The sequence below is a fragment of the Stenella coeruleoalba genome, assembly GCF_951394435.1.
Source record: "Stenella coeruleoalba genome assembly, chromosome: 19".
NCBI classification, from domain to species: domain Eukaryota; kingdom Metazoa; phylum Chordata; class Mammalia; order Artiodactyla; family Delphinidae; genus Stenella; species Stenella coeruleoalba.
This window is the reverse complement of record NC_137165.1, coordinates 14700801-14719943: the sequence shown is the minus strand read 5'-3', so window position 1 is coordinate 14719943 and position 19143 is coordinate 14700801. Positions and strand designations below refer to the sequence as shown.

General features: G+C 50.7%; 1 protein-coding gene across 1 annotated transcript; it reads right to left on the bottom strand.

The window, feature by feature from the left end:
* Positions 1 to 7589: 7589 nt before the first annotated feature.
* BHLHA9 (basic helix-loop-helix family member a9) lies at positions 7590 to 8344 on the bottom strand (the record flags this gene model as incomplete). The annotated part of the gene is made up of 1 exon (XM_079904722.1): positions 7590 to 8344. Exon 1 carries the CDS (start codon positions 8262 to 8264, stop codon positions 7590 to 7592), a length of 675 nt encoding a protein of 224 aa, XP_079760848.1. The 5' UTR covers positions 8265 to 8344.
* Positions 8345 to 19143: the final 10799 nt, after the last annotated feature.

Here is a 19143-nt window from a genome sequence, read left to right as displayed (position 1 = left end):
GTCAGCCTCTCCGGGCCAGCTGAGTTCAGAGTCTCAGGCCGGCCTACTGCCCCATGGAGCTCCGGGAAGCTGGAGCCTTCAGCTCCATTCAAGTTTGAGGCCAACTTTGCCGATGCTGCTGACAGCACAGATGGGCGGGGAAGCAACAGAAGGCAGCTCGAAGAGCAGAGAGAAGATTGCTGTTCTCCGGAGTGAGGCTTAGACTAAGTCAGGGAGGGTGTGTGTGTGTGTGTGTGTACATCACCCAGCCTCCCTCCCTCCCTCCCTGCCCTCCTCAGAGATGCTTTTCAATTCCTCTCTCCCCAGAGAACCACCCAGCAGCATTCTGCCTCTGCCCCAGCCCAGCCCAGCCCAGCCCAGCCCAGGGGGACTTGGGCCAGCCTCTGGCTTCCACTACTGACCCAGGACCTGCTCTTCTGGGTGGGGGCTCTGGATGGGGAAGAAAGACAGAGTGGGTCCAAATGGGTGTGTCTTCAACTGTCACGGGAGACTGAGCCCTCTGCTGCTCCTCTACTGGGGCAGGCTCCCGCTTCTGCTATCTGTTGGGAAACGCTGGCCCCTGGACCCACTGCATCCCACCTCGACCCTGACCTCCAACGCCCAGAGGCATCCAGGCCAGAGCCTGGCTCCTAGCTCCGGGGGGGCTACTACTAGTGTGGCCCCTGGATTCTGCCTGGACCCTCTGAATGGGTGTATGAGCAGCTCACCAAGGGGTGGGGCAGAGGGGCTATTAGGGAGGAGTGTTGGCCCCATCTCATGGCCATTAGAGCTTTTCTAAGGTGCTTTTAAAAAGCCAGCAAAGGGGCTTCCCTGGTGGCGCAGTGGTTGGGAGTCCACCTGCTGATGTGGGGGACACAGGTTCGTGCCCCGGTCCGGGAGGATCCCACGTGCCGCGGAGCGGCTGGGCCTGCACGTCCAGAGCCTGTGCTCCGCAGCGTGAGAGGCCACAGCAGTGAGAGGCCTGCGTACCGCAAAAAAAAAAAAAAAAAAAAAAAAAAAAAAAGCCAGCAAAGATCCCGTTTCAGGAGCTCCTTAGCGCAGATGCCGACTTGAAGGGCCCGGGTTCTGGCTGCCTGTCCTCTGTCTCTTTGTTCTCTCATGTCTCCTCCCTCCGTTTCTGCCACCTTCTCTATTGTCTGCATCTCTTTCTATGTCCCCGATCTCTCTCCTTACACTGTTTTATAAGGTGACCTAGAACCACCAGGGTGTGTGTGTGTGTGTCTGTGTGTGGTTTGGGGGAGGGCATAGGTCATGGGGGTTGGGGGTGGGAAGTTAGAGGTGAGAAGGGGTCTCAGAGGTTGTGGCGTTCAAATCCTTTGATATCACAGATTAGAAAAGCAAGGCCCAGAGTCATCTCAAGCTGTATCCCAATCAGATATCAATCCCTGGTCCAAGTCCAGGGGCTGGTTTGGAGCAAGATGAGCCATTTTAGTGGAGAGAATTATCTTTGGGTTGTGTATCAAGCTGGCTTCAGAAATGCTGCTTCCAACAAGGGCCGTGACAAGGCAAAGGAGGCAGAGAGTGTGAGAGAGTGTGACGGGCAGGGAGTGGAGAGCTGGCCACAAAGGGATGGGAGGAGGGCTCCCCCAGGCCAGGGTTGGGGCAGAGGGAGTGAGCTGGGCTCTTGTGCCCAGGAACTTCCAATTTTATTTATTTATTTTTTAACATCTTTATTGGAGTATAACTGCTTTACAATGGTGTGTTAGTTTCTGCTTTATAACAAAGTGAATCAGCTATACATATACATATAGCCCCATATCTCCTCCCTCTTGCATCTCCCTCCCACCCTCCCTATCCCACCTCTCTAGGTGGTCACAAAGCACCGAGCCGATCTCCCTGTGCTATGCAGCTGCTTCCCACTAGCTATCTATTTTACATTTGGTAGTGTATATATGTCCATGCTACTCTCTCACTTCGAGAGAGTGGCTAATGTCATTTTAAATAAGAGACCTCCTGCAGAGGGTGGCGGGTTGGGTGCCTGAGACCCCTGGACTCTAAGTCCGTGTCCAGCTTAGACAGGATTCCGTGTTACAACCTGGGAGCTGATTCTTGGGGTGAAGGACTCAGGCCCTGTGGACCTACCGCTGCGCAGCCCAATTCCATACCCTCCAGCCCAATGTGACTACCAATCGCCTGAAATGTGGCTCATCCGCACTGAGACGTGCTGTAAGTATAAAACATATACTGGATTTCAAACATTTAGTACGAGAAAAAGAATGTAAAATATCTCATTAATACACTGTATATAGATCGCATATTGAAATGATAATATTTTGGATATATTGGGCTACATAAATCATTCTTAAAATTAATGTCACCTGTGTCCTTTCTTTAATATGGCTGCTAGAGAATTGAAAACGTGGCTTGCATTATATTTCTATTGGGCAGCACTGGCCTGGAGGACGGAAGGAACCTGACATAAAGGGATTTTTTGACTTAATAAAAACTCGAAGAGAAAAGAAAAAGCCAAGAAGTCCTCAGGGTGGCCCACGGCAGCGAGGTTACCAGGTATGCTGGGGTTCAGGGACTTGGGAGCCGCGTTTGCTCTGTCTGCTGTGAGATCCTCGGCTTGTGGTGCCACCTAGTGGCCGAGTGGTGGTGAGGGAAAGGACCAGAAGTGGGAGCGGAAACCAGGGGGAGGGGCAGAGGCGAGGACCAGGAGCCCCGGGATTGGGCTCCGGGGCTGGTGAGCCCAACCCAGCCAGCTGCGCCTCCTCTGGCCCGATCCTGCCCCCGCCTGCAGGTGCGGCCTCCCCACTCCGCCCCAATTGAGGTCTTCGATGGAGGCCCACGGGCCACGTTCATCATGCAAAGTGGGTTTGGCCTGCACAGTGTTGGCTCAACAGTGTTTTTAAAAAATCCATTTCACAGACTTTTAACATGAAGATCTGGGAACCCTGGGCCCATTTTCTGCAGAGCAGCAAGCAGCTGGGCCCGCTGCAGCCTTCAGAAGGGAGGGCGCTGAGCTCCGACTCCGACTCCGCCCTCACACCGCCCGCGGGCCTCAGGTGGCGGCCTGCGCTGTGAGCGCCTGCAGCTACACAGGTGTATCGGCCTTTCTGTTCTGCTGCAGGCTGGCCTCGCTGTTCTCTAGTGTGGATGCAGGGAACTGAAGAAAGTCACTCCCCTCTCTGTGCCCCCTCCCTGATGGGCTGTGACGTCTTGGAGCGGGCAGGTGTGACCCCAGCTCCCTCGCCCAGGGCCTGACTTGCAGTGATGGCTGGCTGGATGAACCAGAGGAAGACGAAGACGCCAATAAAATGCCCAGGGTGTGTCCACACCGACGCTAAGTCCACCTCTGCCTGTCCCACCCTTGGTACACCCCGGGTGTGAAGGATGCTGAGGTGTAAACAGTGGAGTGGAAAGTGGACAGGGTGGACAGGGAAGCAAACCTCAGAAGGGTAGGTAAGTTCGAGCTTAATCCAAGGAGAAGAGGTAAAAAGCCCCCCTATACCTGTACCCATGGCCTTTTTTGTTCAGCCGTGCGGAGCTTAATTCCCCGACCACGGATCGAACCCGTGCCCCCTGCAGTGGAAGCGTGGAGTCCTAACCACTGGACTGCCAGGGAATTCCCCCCAAGGCCCTTTTTATCCCCAGCATCGCCTTGGGTGTCAGGAAACCATATGGGGCTGACAAGGCAGGAGTAATTAAGAAAACTCCACTTCTCACTGAGGCCTGCCTGGGCCCAGCTCCGCTGCTCCAGGCAGCCTTCTGGCGTCTGCACACACATACACACATACGTGCAAAGTGTGAGCAAAACTTGATGTGGTCATGCACCCATCAGCAAGCACCCCAATTTCACATCCAGTGAGGTGGGGTCCCTCCAAAGGAATCCTTGCTGTCTGTGCTCAAAACATTTCCCTACTCCTCTTTGGAAGGTGCCCTAAGGAAACAAAACTTTCACCTTTTAAAAACAATTATCAAGAACCTAATGGAGGGACTTCCCAGGCAGTCCAGTGGTTAAGACTTTGCCTTCCCAGAAATAGAGACACAGATGTAGAGAACAAACGTATGGACGCCAAGAGGGGAAGGTGTGTGTGGTGGTGGTGGGCTGAATTGGGAGATTGGGATTGACATATATACACTAATATGTATAAAATGGATAACTAATAAGAACCTAATGTATTAAAAAATTACAAACAAAATAAAGATTAAAAAAAAAAAAAGACCTTGCCTTCCAATGCAGGTGAGGGTTCGATCCCTGGATGGGGAGCTAAGATCCCACATGCCTGCTGGCCAAAAAAACCAAAACATAAAACAGAAGCAATATTGTAACAAATTCAATAAAGACTTTAAAAATGGTTCACATCAAAAAAAATCTTTACAAAAAAAAAAAAAACCTTAATGGATACTAACCCTGTTACATCCTCCCAAATTCTCTCAAGGTCTGTTCCTGCACCTACCTGCTTGTCCACGCTTATAATCAGCAGGTACAGACCAGTTTGTGATCCGCTCCCCGAACTCCCCATAACTAGCATCCTGTCACAACACTAGAGAATGCTTTGCCCGTGCCTGTATGGTTGGGCATCTGTGTTGTTTCAAAATCTTTCATCGATAGGTACAGTGCCGATGGGACTGCCTTTTTGCAAATTTGTTTTTGCTTTTGGATTACTCCCTTGGGGTATTTTTACTGCGATTTTGCCAAATTGTTCTCTACCAAAAAGGGAACAGACACACAGTACAAGTAGAAATCTGTAAATGTGCCCTTTTCTCCATATCCCTGACAACACTGGGTCTTACAATTATTTACTTTGCTGGCATGTCTCATTCATTATGCTGTAAAGCTGCTAAAAGTGCTGTAAATTGTTATTATTTTCTGCCCTTTCAAAGTGAACCCTCTCTCTGCTTTGAACACTATTTGAGGGATCTGTTGGGATTAACCTTATAGATACATAATTTCTGTCTTTAGGTATCAGTCGTTCGTATCTTTTGGCCATAACTTTTAGCAGCTCTCTCTTATATGTGTTTTCTCTTTCCAGAACTTTCCTTTTTATATTCATTCAGTGCCTCTCCTTGTATTATTTTTCTCAATATTTGAATAAACCTATGTGGCCTTGGTTGATAACTTCCATTTCTTTAACAATCACAGATTTATCTTCTTTCCACAGCAAATCAGTTATCTTGGAGAACGGATATGGTCTTAGGAAGCAGATTAAAAAACTCAAGCAAGAGTTCCAGAAAACCTGGAAGGCACATAATTAAAGGTATTCTGGCCTAGCGTCCCCTAAAGAATCAGGGAGAGGAGGGGGTACCTGTTAGGTCAATACATACACATATGCACACACACACATTCACAGATCTACACATCTCTGTCAGCATGCACAAAGTGTGTACACGTTAAAAAACCTGAGAATGCCAGGCAAATACTTACCATCTTGGAAATATGCAGATGTGTGCACTCAAACAAATAGCCCTGATGAAACAATGTTACTAACTAACGTGCTGGGGGCTTTAGTTTATAAAACACCTTCCCATGCATTCTCTCCTCATAACAACCCTGTGAATAGAACTTGTCTTAATAGCTTCCATGCAGTGAGTGCTTTGTGGGCCAGGCACTGTGCTAAGTGCCTTAAATGCATTCTCTCCTTTAGTCTGCACAACAGTCTATGATGTGAGTACTTATTTCAGCCCATTGTACGGATGGAAGTACCTAGGCTCAAAGCCCTGGGGGCGCCCTCAGCGGGGAAGAACGTCGTTTCTTTCCATCCTGGAACTTTGGAAAGCGGGACTTGATGGTCATTTTATTATGTTTCCAGAGAATAGAAACCTGAGGCGGAAGCAAGGTGGAAGCATTGTCCAGGCTGGTCTGTCATAAAATTATAATATGCAAACAGCACTAAGTTGTGGAACACCTTCTCATTGCCAGAAACTGTACCTTAGAACGAATGTGAATGCTCACCGCCACCCTGAGGTGGAATCATCTGTGTCAGAGGTGAGGCACTAGAGGCTTAGAGAGGTTAAGTGGCCACACATGTAGTAAGTGGCAGAGCAGAGATTGGCTCCCAGGCCGGTCTGGCTCTTTCCTTTCCGCTCTTAGACTGTGACACTGCCTCTCCCTTATAGGGCAGGCTCAGCGGGCAGGCCTGGGGCCAGAGTCCCACATTTTGCTCCTAGCTAGGCCCCAAGACCCCTCTGCCCCAGAGTCAAAGCCTTCCCGTGATCTGTGTCTACCTGCCCTGTGAAATTTGGAGCCCTGAGGCCTGTGGACCTGATGCCAAGTGTGCCAGCCAGTGTCTCACTTGCAGAAAGCAAAGACACCTGTAATCAGGACGGTGAGCCTCATCTCAGCTGTTCTGGGGACACTTCACTCCTCCCTGGGTGACTATAGGCATCTCTCCAGCTTCTGTGGGGTCCCCCATTCTGAGCTGCATAACTCCCCCCACCCCAAGCTGGCAAGAGCCCAGCTCTCCAAGGAGACCAGAAAGCCCTCAGGCCTCCCCTGGCACACCTGGGTCCTCACCCCAGCAAGCAGCACCTGCAACATCAGCCGGGTCAGCCCAAGTGAGACCGGACACGAGCCCGGAGCGCTCACCTTAGATGCAGAGCAGCTCTCCAGACTTCTCTGGGGGGCTGGCTGTCCCGCCCACTTCCTCAGCAGCCTTGGCCCGAGGCCCACCTTCCTGGATTCCAAGTCTGCCCCTCATCACAGAGGCCCTGGCTGCACTGGCCCACTCTTCCCTGGGAGCTCCATCCGCCCATAGCTTGGGGTACAAGCAGGACTTACCCCCCAATCCTTGGCCCTGGCCTCAGCTTCCTTCCCTGAGACTGGCCCAGACTCCGCCCTCATTGCCACCATCTCTGTGGCTCACTGCAGACAGCAGCTCTGCCGGGGGGCCAGAGAGGAGGCTGACCACATCCTTAGCCTCCCAGTCCCGCCTCCCGTCTCCAGATAATGTCTTCTCCCGCAGTGCCCCTCACAATGCTCCGTCACACCTGGGGTCTCACCAGAAACCAGTGTCTTCAAGTACCTACCTGTGGGCCTCACTCAGGCCAGGGCCCAACATTCCAGGGTGAGCCTCCAGGCCTCAAGCCCCTCAGGCCTTCTTGCCACCCTGGGCTACTGGGCCCAATAGAGTCCTGGTAGCAGACAGAGACCATAGCTTCTCCTTTTTATTGAGCTGCTCCTGATGGCCTCTCCCGGATCACAGACTCGGGGCATCAGCACAGGCAGGGGGAAGGGACCCCACACTGTGCCTTCAGACCACACCAGCTGCCACCCACACTCCCACATACCATCACCCCCCTGTCCAAAAGTCCCCATTCTCCTAACAAGCAGCAGGGCTTAGAGGCACAGGGATGCAAAAGTCACTTTCCAAGAAGAGTTCATCGAGTCCAAAGGTAAGAACCCAGCAGGATCCTGCTCCTTTTGGAGCTGCCAACCCTGGCTGGGATTGGGGGGGGGGTTAAGGGGTGCAGCCCCGGGCTCCAGAGTTCCTTCCCACTGGCAAAGCGCCTCCTTTCCCCCTCTGGCCTCAGCCCATTCAGCTATGCCCAGGATGATTTTATAATGTTCCCTTCTGTAGTCATCAGGTCATTGGCTCCTCCCAGGCCGGCCTTCCTCCAGGCCCGCGGGTGCTCTCGGCGCCGGGTCAGGAGTGCTGGTAGCCCAGCCCGGGGCCCGCTCGCAGGTGGCCCCGCGGCCAGGCAGAGGGAGCCCCGAGACTTCGGCGCCAGCTTCCCGCGGAGGCCTGGGCCACGCCCCGCGCCTCGGCCACCGCCCTGGCCTGTCCCAGGGGCGTGTGCAGGAAGCACGAGGCGCAGCGCGGCGCGAAGGGCCCGGCGGGCAGCGGCGCAGGCTGCGGCGGGCTGGAGCCCGCGTCCGCCGCGTCCCCAGCGCGCGCGGCCTGGCCGTAGCACTCCAGGTGCCCGCAGGGCCAGCGGGGCGCGGGGCTGGCGCGCAGCACGAGGGAGAGCGCCGAGATGCGGTGGATGGCCCTGCGCAGCGTGGCGATCTTGGAGAGCCTCTTGCCGCCCAGGTCGTGCCGCAGCGCGCGGCGCAGCGCGTTGAAGGCCTCGTTGTAGTCCAGGATGCGCTTGCGCTCTCGCACGTTGGCCGCCATGCGCCGCGCTTTCGACCGCACCGGCCGGCTGCGCTTTCTGCTGCCCACCACCTCCTCTGCCTCGCCCAGGTCGCGGGGACTGCTGTTCTCTCTCAGCACCCCAAAATCCCTCCCGGCCTCCAGGCAAGAGCTCCCCAAGTCCTGGGCAGAGCCTTCGTCCCCCTTCAGGCCCCTGAGGCCTGGTCCCGGCGCGCCTCGGTGCATGGCCGCCTCCCGGGCCTTGGCGCCCCGGCTCCGGCTCACAAGCCTGACAGTCCACCTTCCGAGCGTTGACTCCTGCAGTCTGGACACTCCCGGGACAGGCCCTCTGGCTGGGCTTTATGGCACCACGTGGCTCTCCGCCCTCCCCATCCATCCATCTCCCTCCTCCTGCTTTATTACCTGCCTCCAGGTAGGTTGGTGAGGGAGGAACCCAGAGGAAGGAAGCAAGGAAGGGAGGACGCATGCAGATTCTTGTAGGAAGGGATCAGATGGGCAGCCGGGCCACGCCCAGGGCAGTGCTCCAGCCGCGGGGAGAGGTTGCCCTGCTTCACTCCAGGGCCTCTCTGCGGTGGCTGGGTTCCACCTTCTTCCTCCCGACCCCAAAAAGAGTGCCACATTTGGCCTCCGGGCAGGAGAGTGATAGGTGCACAGAAGGGCCCCAGTTTTGTAGTTGAGTGTGTTTAAAAACCTTGAAAGTTTTGTCAAGTCCTGTGGGCAACCACGGGGCTGTCACAGAGGAAAGCATGACTGTTCCAGCGGGACCGATAAGGGAGGGGCAGATCAGCTAGAGCAGGGCCTGCAGATGAGATGGACCGGGAACTTCTGGCTTTCTCAGCTCCCAGAGTGAGGCTGGCTGTGATTCTGAGTTTGGATTTTGCTTGGGCCTTAACTCACCTCCTACCTCTCTTTACCTCCCTCTTCCGCAGGCAGAGCTGGGCTGAGTGCTGACTCAGAGGGTGATGGTGATTGTCTGGTGGGCCCCTGGCTCCCCTTGTGGTACCCATCAGGGCATCTTTTGGAGTCCAGAGTCCTTGAGCAGCTCAAGACACAGCACTGTGCGGAGGTGGAAGGGTAAGCTGGGACGAAGTGAGAGAGTGGCATGGACATATATACACTACCAAACGTAAAACAGATAGCTAGTGGGAAGCAGCCGCATAGCACAGGGAGATCAGCTTGGTGCTTTGTGACCACCTAGAGGGGTGGGATAGGGAGGGTGGGAGGGAGATGCAAGAGGGAAGAGATATGGGGACATATGTATATGTATAACTGATTCACTTTATTACAAAGCAGAAACTAACACACCATTGTAAAGCAGTTACACTCCGATAAAGATGTTAAAAACAAACAAAAAAAGACACAGCACTGCCATGTTATGAACTCAGTGAACTCACTCACCACGCCCCACCCCAGGGATTTTTTAATTTTACACAGGGTATCAGAAAAAGAATAATGCTTAGTCCTAGAGAAAGACTCCCCCCGCAATGGAATTTCCAGCATCCACAAGTAAGTTGTATGGAGCACCAAGGTCAATATCATTCCCAGCCACAATCCAAATGCCTCCAAAATGCCAAGACTGTGTGATCAGCTGGGATGGATATGGAGTTCACACCCATCTCGCCCAACAGCAGACTAACAACCCCATTACTTCAAACTATGAATTGCTCTATGGAGAAAAAGAATAGGGCTGTTCTTTGGTTTTATTTTCTGCCTTGCCTACTAGACTGTAAGCACCCTAAGGACACTGTATTTCTAGGGCCCTAGTCCCCAAATCTGCAATGTCTGTGAAATTTAAAAGTGAATGGAAGCAGCTACAGCTGGATGTTTTCACCTCTCAAGCCGTTTCCCACCGTCCCTAGAAACCACAGACACACAATCATACAGAAATGCAGGCCTCAAGCAGGATTCTACCCTGAGCCTGAGCCTCACAGCAATCCTATAGGGAAGGCTCTATTTTTATAATACCCATTTTACAGACTGGAAACTTGAGACTGAGAGAGTTAAGTAATCTGCCCCAAGTCAGAGGGCTGAGCTGTTGCTGAGCCAGGATTTCAAATCAGGTAGCGTGGCTCCTATTTGAAGACCTAACCCCTAACACAGCACAGAGCTCCTAACCCCTCTGTGCTGGGCCTGCGTTCTGGGCTCAGTGAGCACTTCTCCACCCCCAGTGCGGACAGCCTCCACCGACCACCTGTAGGTAATAGAGGCCTTGCATCTGCCCTTTGAAACAACAGTCATCGAGATAGTCAAATAGTTTCAACTGCGTGTGAAAATAAAAAGCTTGGCTGCTGTAGAGAAGACTGGGAAGGTGGGGAGGGGGGGGAAGGAGGGTCCTCCAAATGGAGACAGACAAGCAGGAAAAATATAGAGAATCTGCGCTGGAAGCTAGGAGCAGTCCGAAGCATCCCAACTGCCTGCCTCCTGGGACGGAGATTCGCTACCTGGGATTTCCTTGGCTAATTCTAACTCTGTCCCCAGCTGAACTGACGGCTGCTGGACCCCAGGGGGAGCCTCAGAGAGCAGAAGTGACAGGCCAGTGCCCACTTGCCAACCTGACCCTCCACTGCAGGTAAGCCAGGGCCCTGTAAGCCAGGAGTAGCCTGAGGGGACTCGGGATCAGCCTGCAGCCACCTGCATGCACGTGTTGGAAAGGCCTTAGGCCTCTGCCTGCTGGAGATGTGGATTGAGTTCAGTGGCCTGCAGTGGGTCACCAGCCCCGGCTGCTTGCCAACATTTCATCTGTGAAGCCAGCCCCGAACCCTCCCCTTCTGTGCTTTACCCCACCTTAGCATGTAGCAGATCATATTATGCTTCTTTTCCCATGTATTTATATGTCTTTTTTAAAAATTGAAGTGTAGTTGATTGACAGTGTTGTGTTAGGTGTACAGCACAGTGATTCAGATATATATATGTATGTACATGTATGAATATATATATATATATAAGAATATATATATATTCTTTTCCGATTCTTTTATAGGTTATTACAAAATATTGAGTATAGTTCCCTGTGCTATACAGTAGGTCCTTGTTGGTTATCTACATATCGTATTCAATACTTCTATGTTCATGCTGGATCCACATCCAGGTCGCTTCTATATTCCCAGTACCTAGCACAGTGCCTGGTACATAGTGGATGCAAGGAGATATTTGCTGAATATTGAATAAATAGTGCCATCCCTGATATTAAGATATTCACAAGGGCTTCCCCGGTGGCTCAGTGGTTAAGAATCCGCCTGCCAATGCAGGGGACATGGGTTCGAGCCCTGGTCTGGGAAGATCCCACATGCCACGGAGCAACTAAGCCCGTGTGTCACAACTACTGAGTCTGTGCTCTAGAGCCCACGAGCCACAACTACTGAGCCCGTGCGCCACAGCTACTGAAGCCCACCCTCCTAGAGTCTGTGCTCTGCAACAAGAGAAGCCACCACAATGAGAAGCCTGCGCACCGCAATGAAGAGTAGCCCCTGTTTGCCACTGCTAGAGAAAGCCCGCGTGCAGCAACAAAGACCCAACGCAGCCAAAAAAAAAAAAAGAAAAAAAGATATTCACGAAACTCTGGAAACTCCACACTGGTCTGATCAAACAAGCTCTATATTCAAATCTGGTAAACAGTTATTGAACGTGTACTAAATACCAGGCCCAGTGCTATAGGCTGTCACGTGTGTTGACAGCCATGAACACGTATATTAAGTATATAGAAGCTCCATGGGACTTCCCTGGCAGTCCAGTGGTTAGGACTCCGTGCTTCCACTGCAGGGGGCATGGGTTCAATCCCTGGTCAGGGAACTAAGATCCCACATGCCATGCGGTGTGGCAAAAAAAAAAAAAGTATATAGCTCCATATTAAAATAGAAGGAAGTAAACCTTGCAGCCAAAAAGAAATGCCATAGAATTCCCCACCCCCCCCAGTCACCTGGGGGGAAGTTGATAATTGCCAAAGCTGTATTCACCCATGTGGTCGTGGTGGCAGCAGCAGTACATTATAACTTCTCAGACCCCACCCCAGATCTATTGAATTCAAACTTCTGAGTTAAGAGCAAAGTGGTTCAGATGTTCAGAAATATATGTATATATATTTGTTTTTCCAGAATCTAGCCCAATCTAAATTTTACCTTGCTTAAGAATGTTCAGGATTGTACACATAATGACTTATTTAAGGTTAATTTAAGTCTTATTCAAAGATAATTTTGAGTACACACAATTTTCTTCTTGCACATTAACTTGAGAACGTCCCCACCTATACTTGGATGGAGGAAAAAATACTCATGGCAATAGACACCTCTGGGGCTCAAATGTAACAATATAGTCGTAGAATAGCAGCAAGGAAAGAAAACGAGGTTGAACCACAGATTTCTCTGCTGGCCCCCGACCATGAACCCTCAAATCGATATGAAAAGGAGGTCAGTGAAAGTAAAAACAATGTCCCAAGGGCACAAGTTCCCCGATGCTGGGAGCAGGCCTGCCGTCCCATCCCTTCCCTAAAACAATTTTGGCTTTTCCTTCCCGTGTGTCCTACTTCTCCAGGCCGGCTCCTCCGCCCTTCCCCGCACACGTCAGGAAATGACCCTCGGCTCCAAGTTAATAATTCTGAGGCCACACACTCCTGACAAATGGCCGGGGCTCCCAGAGAGAAGCGCCCCCGCCCCACTCGGCCCCCTTCCCACGAATCCCTGGAATCCGAGGGGATCCGTGTGATCCCCGGCTGCGACCCCCGGGGCGTGCAGCTCGCGGGGGCCTCGAGCGGGGTTGGGCCGACTTCAAAGGCCGGCGGCGGGGCAGGCATTTCCGCGGCATCTGCAGCGGCGGCCCGTCCCTCCCGCCGCGCGGCTGGAATCCGCCCCCGCGGGGAGCGCCCCTTCTCCCGGCCGGGCCGCCAGGAGGCGGGCGCGGGGAGGAGGGGCCGCGCTCGTGATTTAGGGCCGGGAGATTCCGCTGACGGCCGCGAAGGTACCTATTACCTCTCGGCGGGGCTTGGATTTCAGAAATTCCTGCTCTTCCCCGGGAAGTTCCGGCGTCGCTCCCCCGAGGGAAGACAGAACTCCCACCTTGGAGAGAAAGCTGGGATCCAGGGACGGGCCTTCCGGAGAAACCGAGTCCAGGGCGTCCTGAGAACCCCGTCATCTCCGGAGAGCTGGCCTCCAGAAAGGCCCACAGCCTCCCTTCTCTCCCAGACCGGGATCCTCAGCGTTCAACTTAGAGAGAAACTTGGCGTGGGGGAAATGTGGAATCTGGCAGTTCTGGGCTCAGTTTCAGGCTCTGTGCCTTCATTCAACAAAAATGTGATGACTGCTTCCTGTTCTAGTTACTGGTGCAGAGTAGTGAATTAAACAGGCAAAAAGCTGGCCTCACGGAAGTCATATTCAAGCAAATAATAAGGAAAATAAGTAATTTATGTAGTAAATAAGTACTATTAGAATATATTAGAAAGTGATAAATGGTACAGAAAAGATAAAATCAGAAAAGATAGAAAGTGGAGAATGTGGGGGTGGGAGGGGTCAGGGAAAGCCCACCTGAGAAGGTGACATCTGAGTAAGGACTTGAATGAGACAAGGTATTTTTGTGGCTATCTTGAGGAAGAGCTTCCAGGCAGCAGGAACAGCATGTGCAAAGGCCCTGAGGCAGGAGCTTGTCTAAAAGTTCCAGGGGCAGCAAGGTGGCCAGTGGGGCTGGGGCGGAGCAAGAGGTGAGCTCCAGCTGGTGACATGGTTGCACAGTCTACTGCAATATCTTGCACTTTTACTTGGCAAGAGATGGGAAGCCATTAAATAATTCCATCCCCTCACTTCATGAGTCTTAAATACAAAAGAAAACCCATTAGCTTTCTCCTTCTCTGACTGCTGGATGAGTATTCCATAAGCCATCATAGTATGATGAGGAAAATACAGTAAATTGGCCAAACCATGATATGAGAAAGCAGGGGGTGATGGGAGATGAAGCTGGGGGTTTACTAGGCATCATGCCCAAAAGCTTGGATTTCATCCTGTAGATAACTGGGTACCACAGAAGGATATTAAGTTAAGGAACGACACAGTCATGTTTGGATGGTAGCTAGAGCTCCTTCAAACAGTGTGGAGAAGGGATCTAAGGCAGACTCCAGTTAAGATACTGTAAAGATCCAGGTGAGAGCGGAGTGCCCTGAGTTATGCAGGTGGTTGTGAGAGAGGTGGGCTGGAGTCCACACCTGTGTGGAAAGTAGAACTGGCACATGGGGGTGGCCAGCTGGAGGTAGCAGATGATGAAAAGGAAAGTGTTACCATCTCCATATCCTCCTTCAAGAATCTGAGGCCTGAGATTTCTGGGCAGCCCCTAGTGATGGGCTCTCTGAAATGCAGAGTCCTACTCTGGTTGTGGGAGGAGGCTCAGGAAGGACAGAGAGTTGATGGCCTTCTGGTCACTTCTTCCCAGGGGCTGGGAGACCTGGGGCACGTGGGGCTTGCAGTGAATGTTTTTTTGTTGTCATTGTTGTTTGCTCTGCAGCATTTTAATAGTCTGTCTGTCTAGGGGAGGGACGCCTCCATGGTGGGGCTCTGGGTGGGAAAGACTCCTGGCAGCTAGGACAGACAGGAGTCTAGGTACTTGACTCCTTGACTTGAATACGGAGCAGGTGTCCCAGAGAAACAGGCTCTTGGGGAGAAATTGCCTGTACTGGGCCAGTAGCTTCCAGTGTCCTGTGGGGGCATCCTCAGGAGCTTCCTGGCTGGGCTGTGGTTCCAGCCACCCAGTTTCCTATAATTCTAATGAGTTTCCCAAGCTTAATCCCATTCAATTTTCTACTGCTCCTGTGAGCTATCTCAGAGCTGCCCAGCAACTTCCTCTTCCTCTTAAGTGAACCAAGTTGGGTTTTGTTATTTATGACCCAAATCCTGACAATCTAGAGCAGAGAGGAAGTAACTGCCCTGTTGCTGTTCTCTTACTCCCAAATCAGTCCCTGTACCTACCCAACCACTTACCAGCTTTGAGACCTGGGGCAGGTAACTTAACCTCTCTGAGCCTCAGTTTCCTCAGCTCTAAAATGGATTGGTAACTGCCTCACAACCGGAAGGCCCTTGGTGCAACGCCTGGCAAACTTCATAATATTTAGTTATTGTGTTATTTTTATCCTGTTTCTGGCAGACTTACTCAGCATCCCAGGGGTACTTTCTTCCAAGCTTATGTAATATCCCTTTCCCCTGCCCCTACTCCCGGCCCACAAAGTAACATCGCTCAGTCAGGCATCTCCTGACTGCTTGCTCCTTCTTGGTCTAAAGCTAGAATGTTTCTTGGACCTTCCCGTACACTCACCTCTGCTGTGCCTATAACAGTGAACAACAGAGTGGATGTTTGGGCTCTGGAATAAGACCATCATTTATTAACTGTATAACCTTGGGTAAAATGCTTAATTAACCTCTCTGAGCCTCAGTTTCCTTATCTGTGAAATGGGGATATGCAATAATACTGCTTCATCAGATTAGTTGCAAGGATTAAATAAAACAGCGTGCTATGCTCTCATAAGAGGTCCTGGCTCCTCTGAGGTGCTCTAACTTTCTCATCCTCCTGCGGCTCTGCTCCCTTCCCCAGGCAGCCTGGCACTGCAGCTGTAAATCATCCAGAAGCCAAGAGCACCCTCCTCCCTCCCACCCCGGTACCAAACTCCTCATCACCTCCACCCACTAATGACCTGGTGATTGGCTTCTCATTAAAGCAATGACAAAGAGGCCTCTGTGCTTTTAGCTGGGGTCTAATCAGCCATAGATCTGCCCCAGGGTCAGTCAGGGGTGAAGGAGGAATTCTGGTTCCTGGGGCCTGGCTTGGCGTTGATGGGGCCTGTCTCCTGGGAGAGGCAACCACTGGCCTGAACTGGAATTCTCGGGACAGGGTCCTGCTATTGTGGGGAGGAGAAACAGGGCTCCTACTCAGTGCCCAGGAGACTGAGAGCCATGTGTGGTCTGCCTTCCCGAGATGCAATTTTCTCATCTGTCAAGTGGGAATAATAAATGATAATACCGACCTCGTGGGGTTGGTGTGAAAATAGACATAAATAAATCAAATGTACGTTTCTAAAACTTTGTAGTTGTCAACAAATGGTAGCCATTATCGTTGTGATTGCTTTCATTATTGTTGGATTTTTATTTTAATTTTTATTGGAAACCAAATGCCAATTTTTCCACCTCCATTTGGTGAATAGTTTATTCTGTCTCCAATGATTCATAATGCCACATCTCTATAATGCCATCTCTGTTTAATGCCTGTCTGATCTGGCAATCCCTTGGCCTCATTGCTCATTTTCATAATTTTCTTGAGTATTCTTGGCTCTTTACACTTCCGTGGGAATTTTAGAACCCCTCTGTTTAATTTAATCATCCATATGATTATTCTTCTGTGATTCTTTTCATATCTCTTCTATGTATATTGGTTTCTCAAGGTGGCTTCCCTCATGGTGGCAAAATGGCTGCAAGAGTTCTAGGAATCACATACATACTCCATCATGCACAAAAGGGGAAGAGACTCACCCAGGTAGGCCGCTTCTCAAACCCTGACCCATAGAAACTGTGAAGTAATAAATGCTCATTGTTGTTTTAAGCCAATATGTTTTGAGGTAATTTGTTACATAGCAATAGATAATGAATACAGCAGTTATACCATTTCCCAGCCTTTCCTGCAGTTGACTGAGTTCTCCTCTTAATATGAGCTTGAGTGATGTGTGTCACTGCCAGGCCTGTCCATGATAACTTCCCATGTGCAGCCTCCACACTCCTTCCCCTTCCTCCTGGATCAAAGACCCAGGGCAGCCATGGGAGCCGCAAGCTAAAGATGATAGAGCCAAAGGGTAGAAGGAGCCAGGCCCTTCATCGCCTGGAGGAGAGCTGCCCAGGAAAACTGCCTGACCGGGAACACCCACAGTGAATGATTACACAAGTGAGAAATAAACTTTTATGTTAAAGCCTTTGAGATTTGGGGATTTATCTCCTACAGCATTTAATATCATCATTTTTTTAAGGTTTTTTTTTTTTTTTTGATGTGGACCATTTTTAAAGTCTTTATTGAATTTGTTACAATATTGCTTCTGTTTTATGTTTTGGTTTTTTGGCCATGAGGCATGTGGGATCTTAGCTCCCCAACCAGGCATCAGACCCGCACCCCCTGCATTGGAAGGCGAAGTCTTAACCACTGGACCACCAGGGAAGTCCCTAATACCTTCTTTTTAAAAAAATTTTTTTGTTTTTGGCTGCGTAGGGTCTTTGTTGCTGTGTGTGGGCTTTCTCTAGTTGTGGTGAGCAGAGGCTACTCTTCGTTGCGGTGCACGGGCTTCTCATTGCGGTGGCTTCTCTTGTTGCGGAGTGCCGGCTCTAGGCATGCGGGCTTCAGTAGTTGTGGCTCGCGGGCTCTAGAGCACAGGCTCAGTAGTTGTGGCGCATGGGCTTAGGTGCTCTATGGCATGTGGGATCTTCCCGGATTAGGGATCGAACCCATGTCCCCTGCATTGGCAGGTGGATTCTTAACCACTGCACCACCAGGGAAGTCCCCCTAATATCATCTTAATTAATACACTTTTCATATAGCATTTTACAGATCTTTTTTTAATACGATCAATGTTCATTTAAATGTGCTCATATATTTACTAATTTCTTTGCTCTTCATTACTTCCTGCATCTCAGACATTCCATGTGGAATCTTTTTTTTTTCCCTGCCTGAATTATGTCCTTCAGAATTTCCTCCAGTGAAAGCCCACTGGTGATGATTTGCCTTTATTTCTCCTATACAAGTCTCGTCGGTTCTGCTTTTTAAAGTCACTTTGAAACTATGATGTTGTCTTCTTACTTTCATTACTGTGGATGAGATGTCAGCTTCAGAGTAACTGTTGCTCCTTTGACGGTAATTTTTTTTCCAGATTGGTTTTGAAATCTTTTCATTGTTTTTGGTTCCTGATATTTCACTATGACACATTTAAGTGTGTGGGTTTAAAAAATATGTATCTTCTAGGATTTGTTGGGCTTCTTGAATTTGTGGTTTGATACTTCTCAGATGGGTAAATTTCCTCACACTTTGTCTTTTCAAATACTGCTTCTGTTGCACGTTCTTTTTTCTTTTCTTATGGTTCTTCAATCACATAGGATAGACTTTCTCACCGTCTCCTTCACATCTATTCTCACTTTTGCTTTAGTCTACAGATACTTTTTAAAGCCATTTCCATAAGCTTCAGTTTAATTTGATCCTCCTAACTCCTTGTGACGTAGGTAGGGCAGAGTGCCTCTTTTGCCAAAATAATTATTTTGTCAGCAAGGCAAAGGTGTTTGCCCAAGGCCACACAGCTGGTGGCAGGGCAGTTAGACAGTGAGGCAAGTGGTAGCAAAGAGGCAGGATAATCTAGTCAAAAAAGTTTAAGCTCCGGGGACAGATAGCCAGGGATATGAGTCCTGGACCCACTACTCAGTAGCCTAGTAACCTTGGACAAGTCACTTAATCGCTTCTTGCTTGGATTTCTCCATCTGCAAAATGGGAACCATAATGACTAACTTGGCAGGGCTGTTTGGGGAAGTTCACTAGATAATATATGCAAGATTCCTGGCACCGAATAGGCACTCAATAAATATTTGATCAATGAATTAATAAAGTGTTTAGCCAGCTTGGCACGCAGTCTCTCAATCAATGTTAGCTATTGCTATTATGCTTAAATTTTATTTATATGTAAATGTATTAGTTTAGTACCGTTGTCATTTCAACAAGGCCCTCAGAATTCGGGATCCTCTCTGGTCTCCTGTCCTCCCACCCCTCCCACCCCTGTCACCCCCGCCCCTCCAGGCTCCCCTAGACTTGCCCAGACACAGGACTCAGCCCGCCCCGGCATAAATCAGGCCCTGCAGACCCTGGGTCTGTAATTAACAAGCCGAAGTGGGCGGGTCTGGGTGACCCCGCCCACCCCGTCCCAGGGGCTTCCTGCTCCCGCAGTCCTCCCCAGAAGGGGGAGGGAGGGCGCAGGAAGGTGGTGTGAGGGTCTCTCACACCCCTCTAATTTATCGCCCTCTGTGTGAAGGAGATTTACGAGCTACGAGACCGGGAGCAGGTACTGTGAGGAAGGGGTGGAGGGGGCGGCGACGGGGGGACCCAGGGGCTAGGCGAGGAG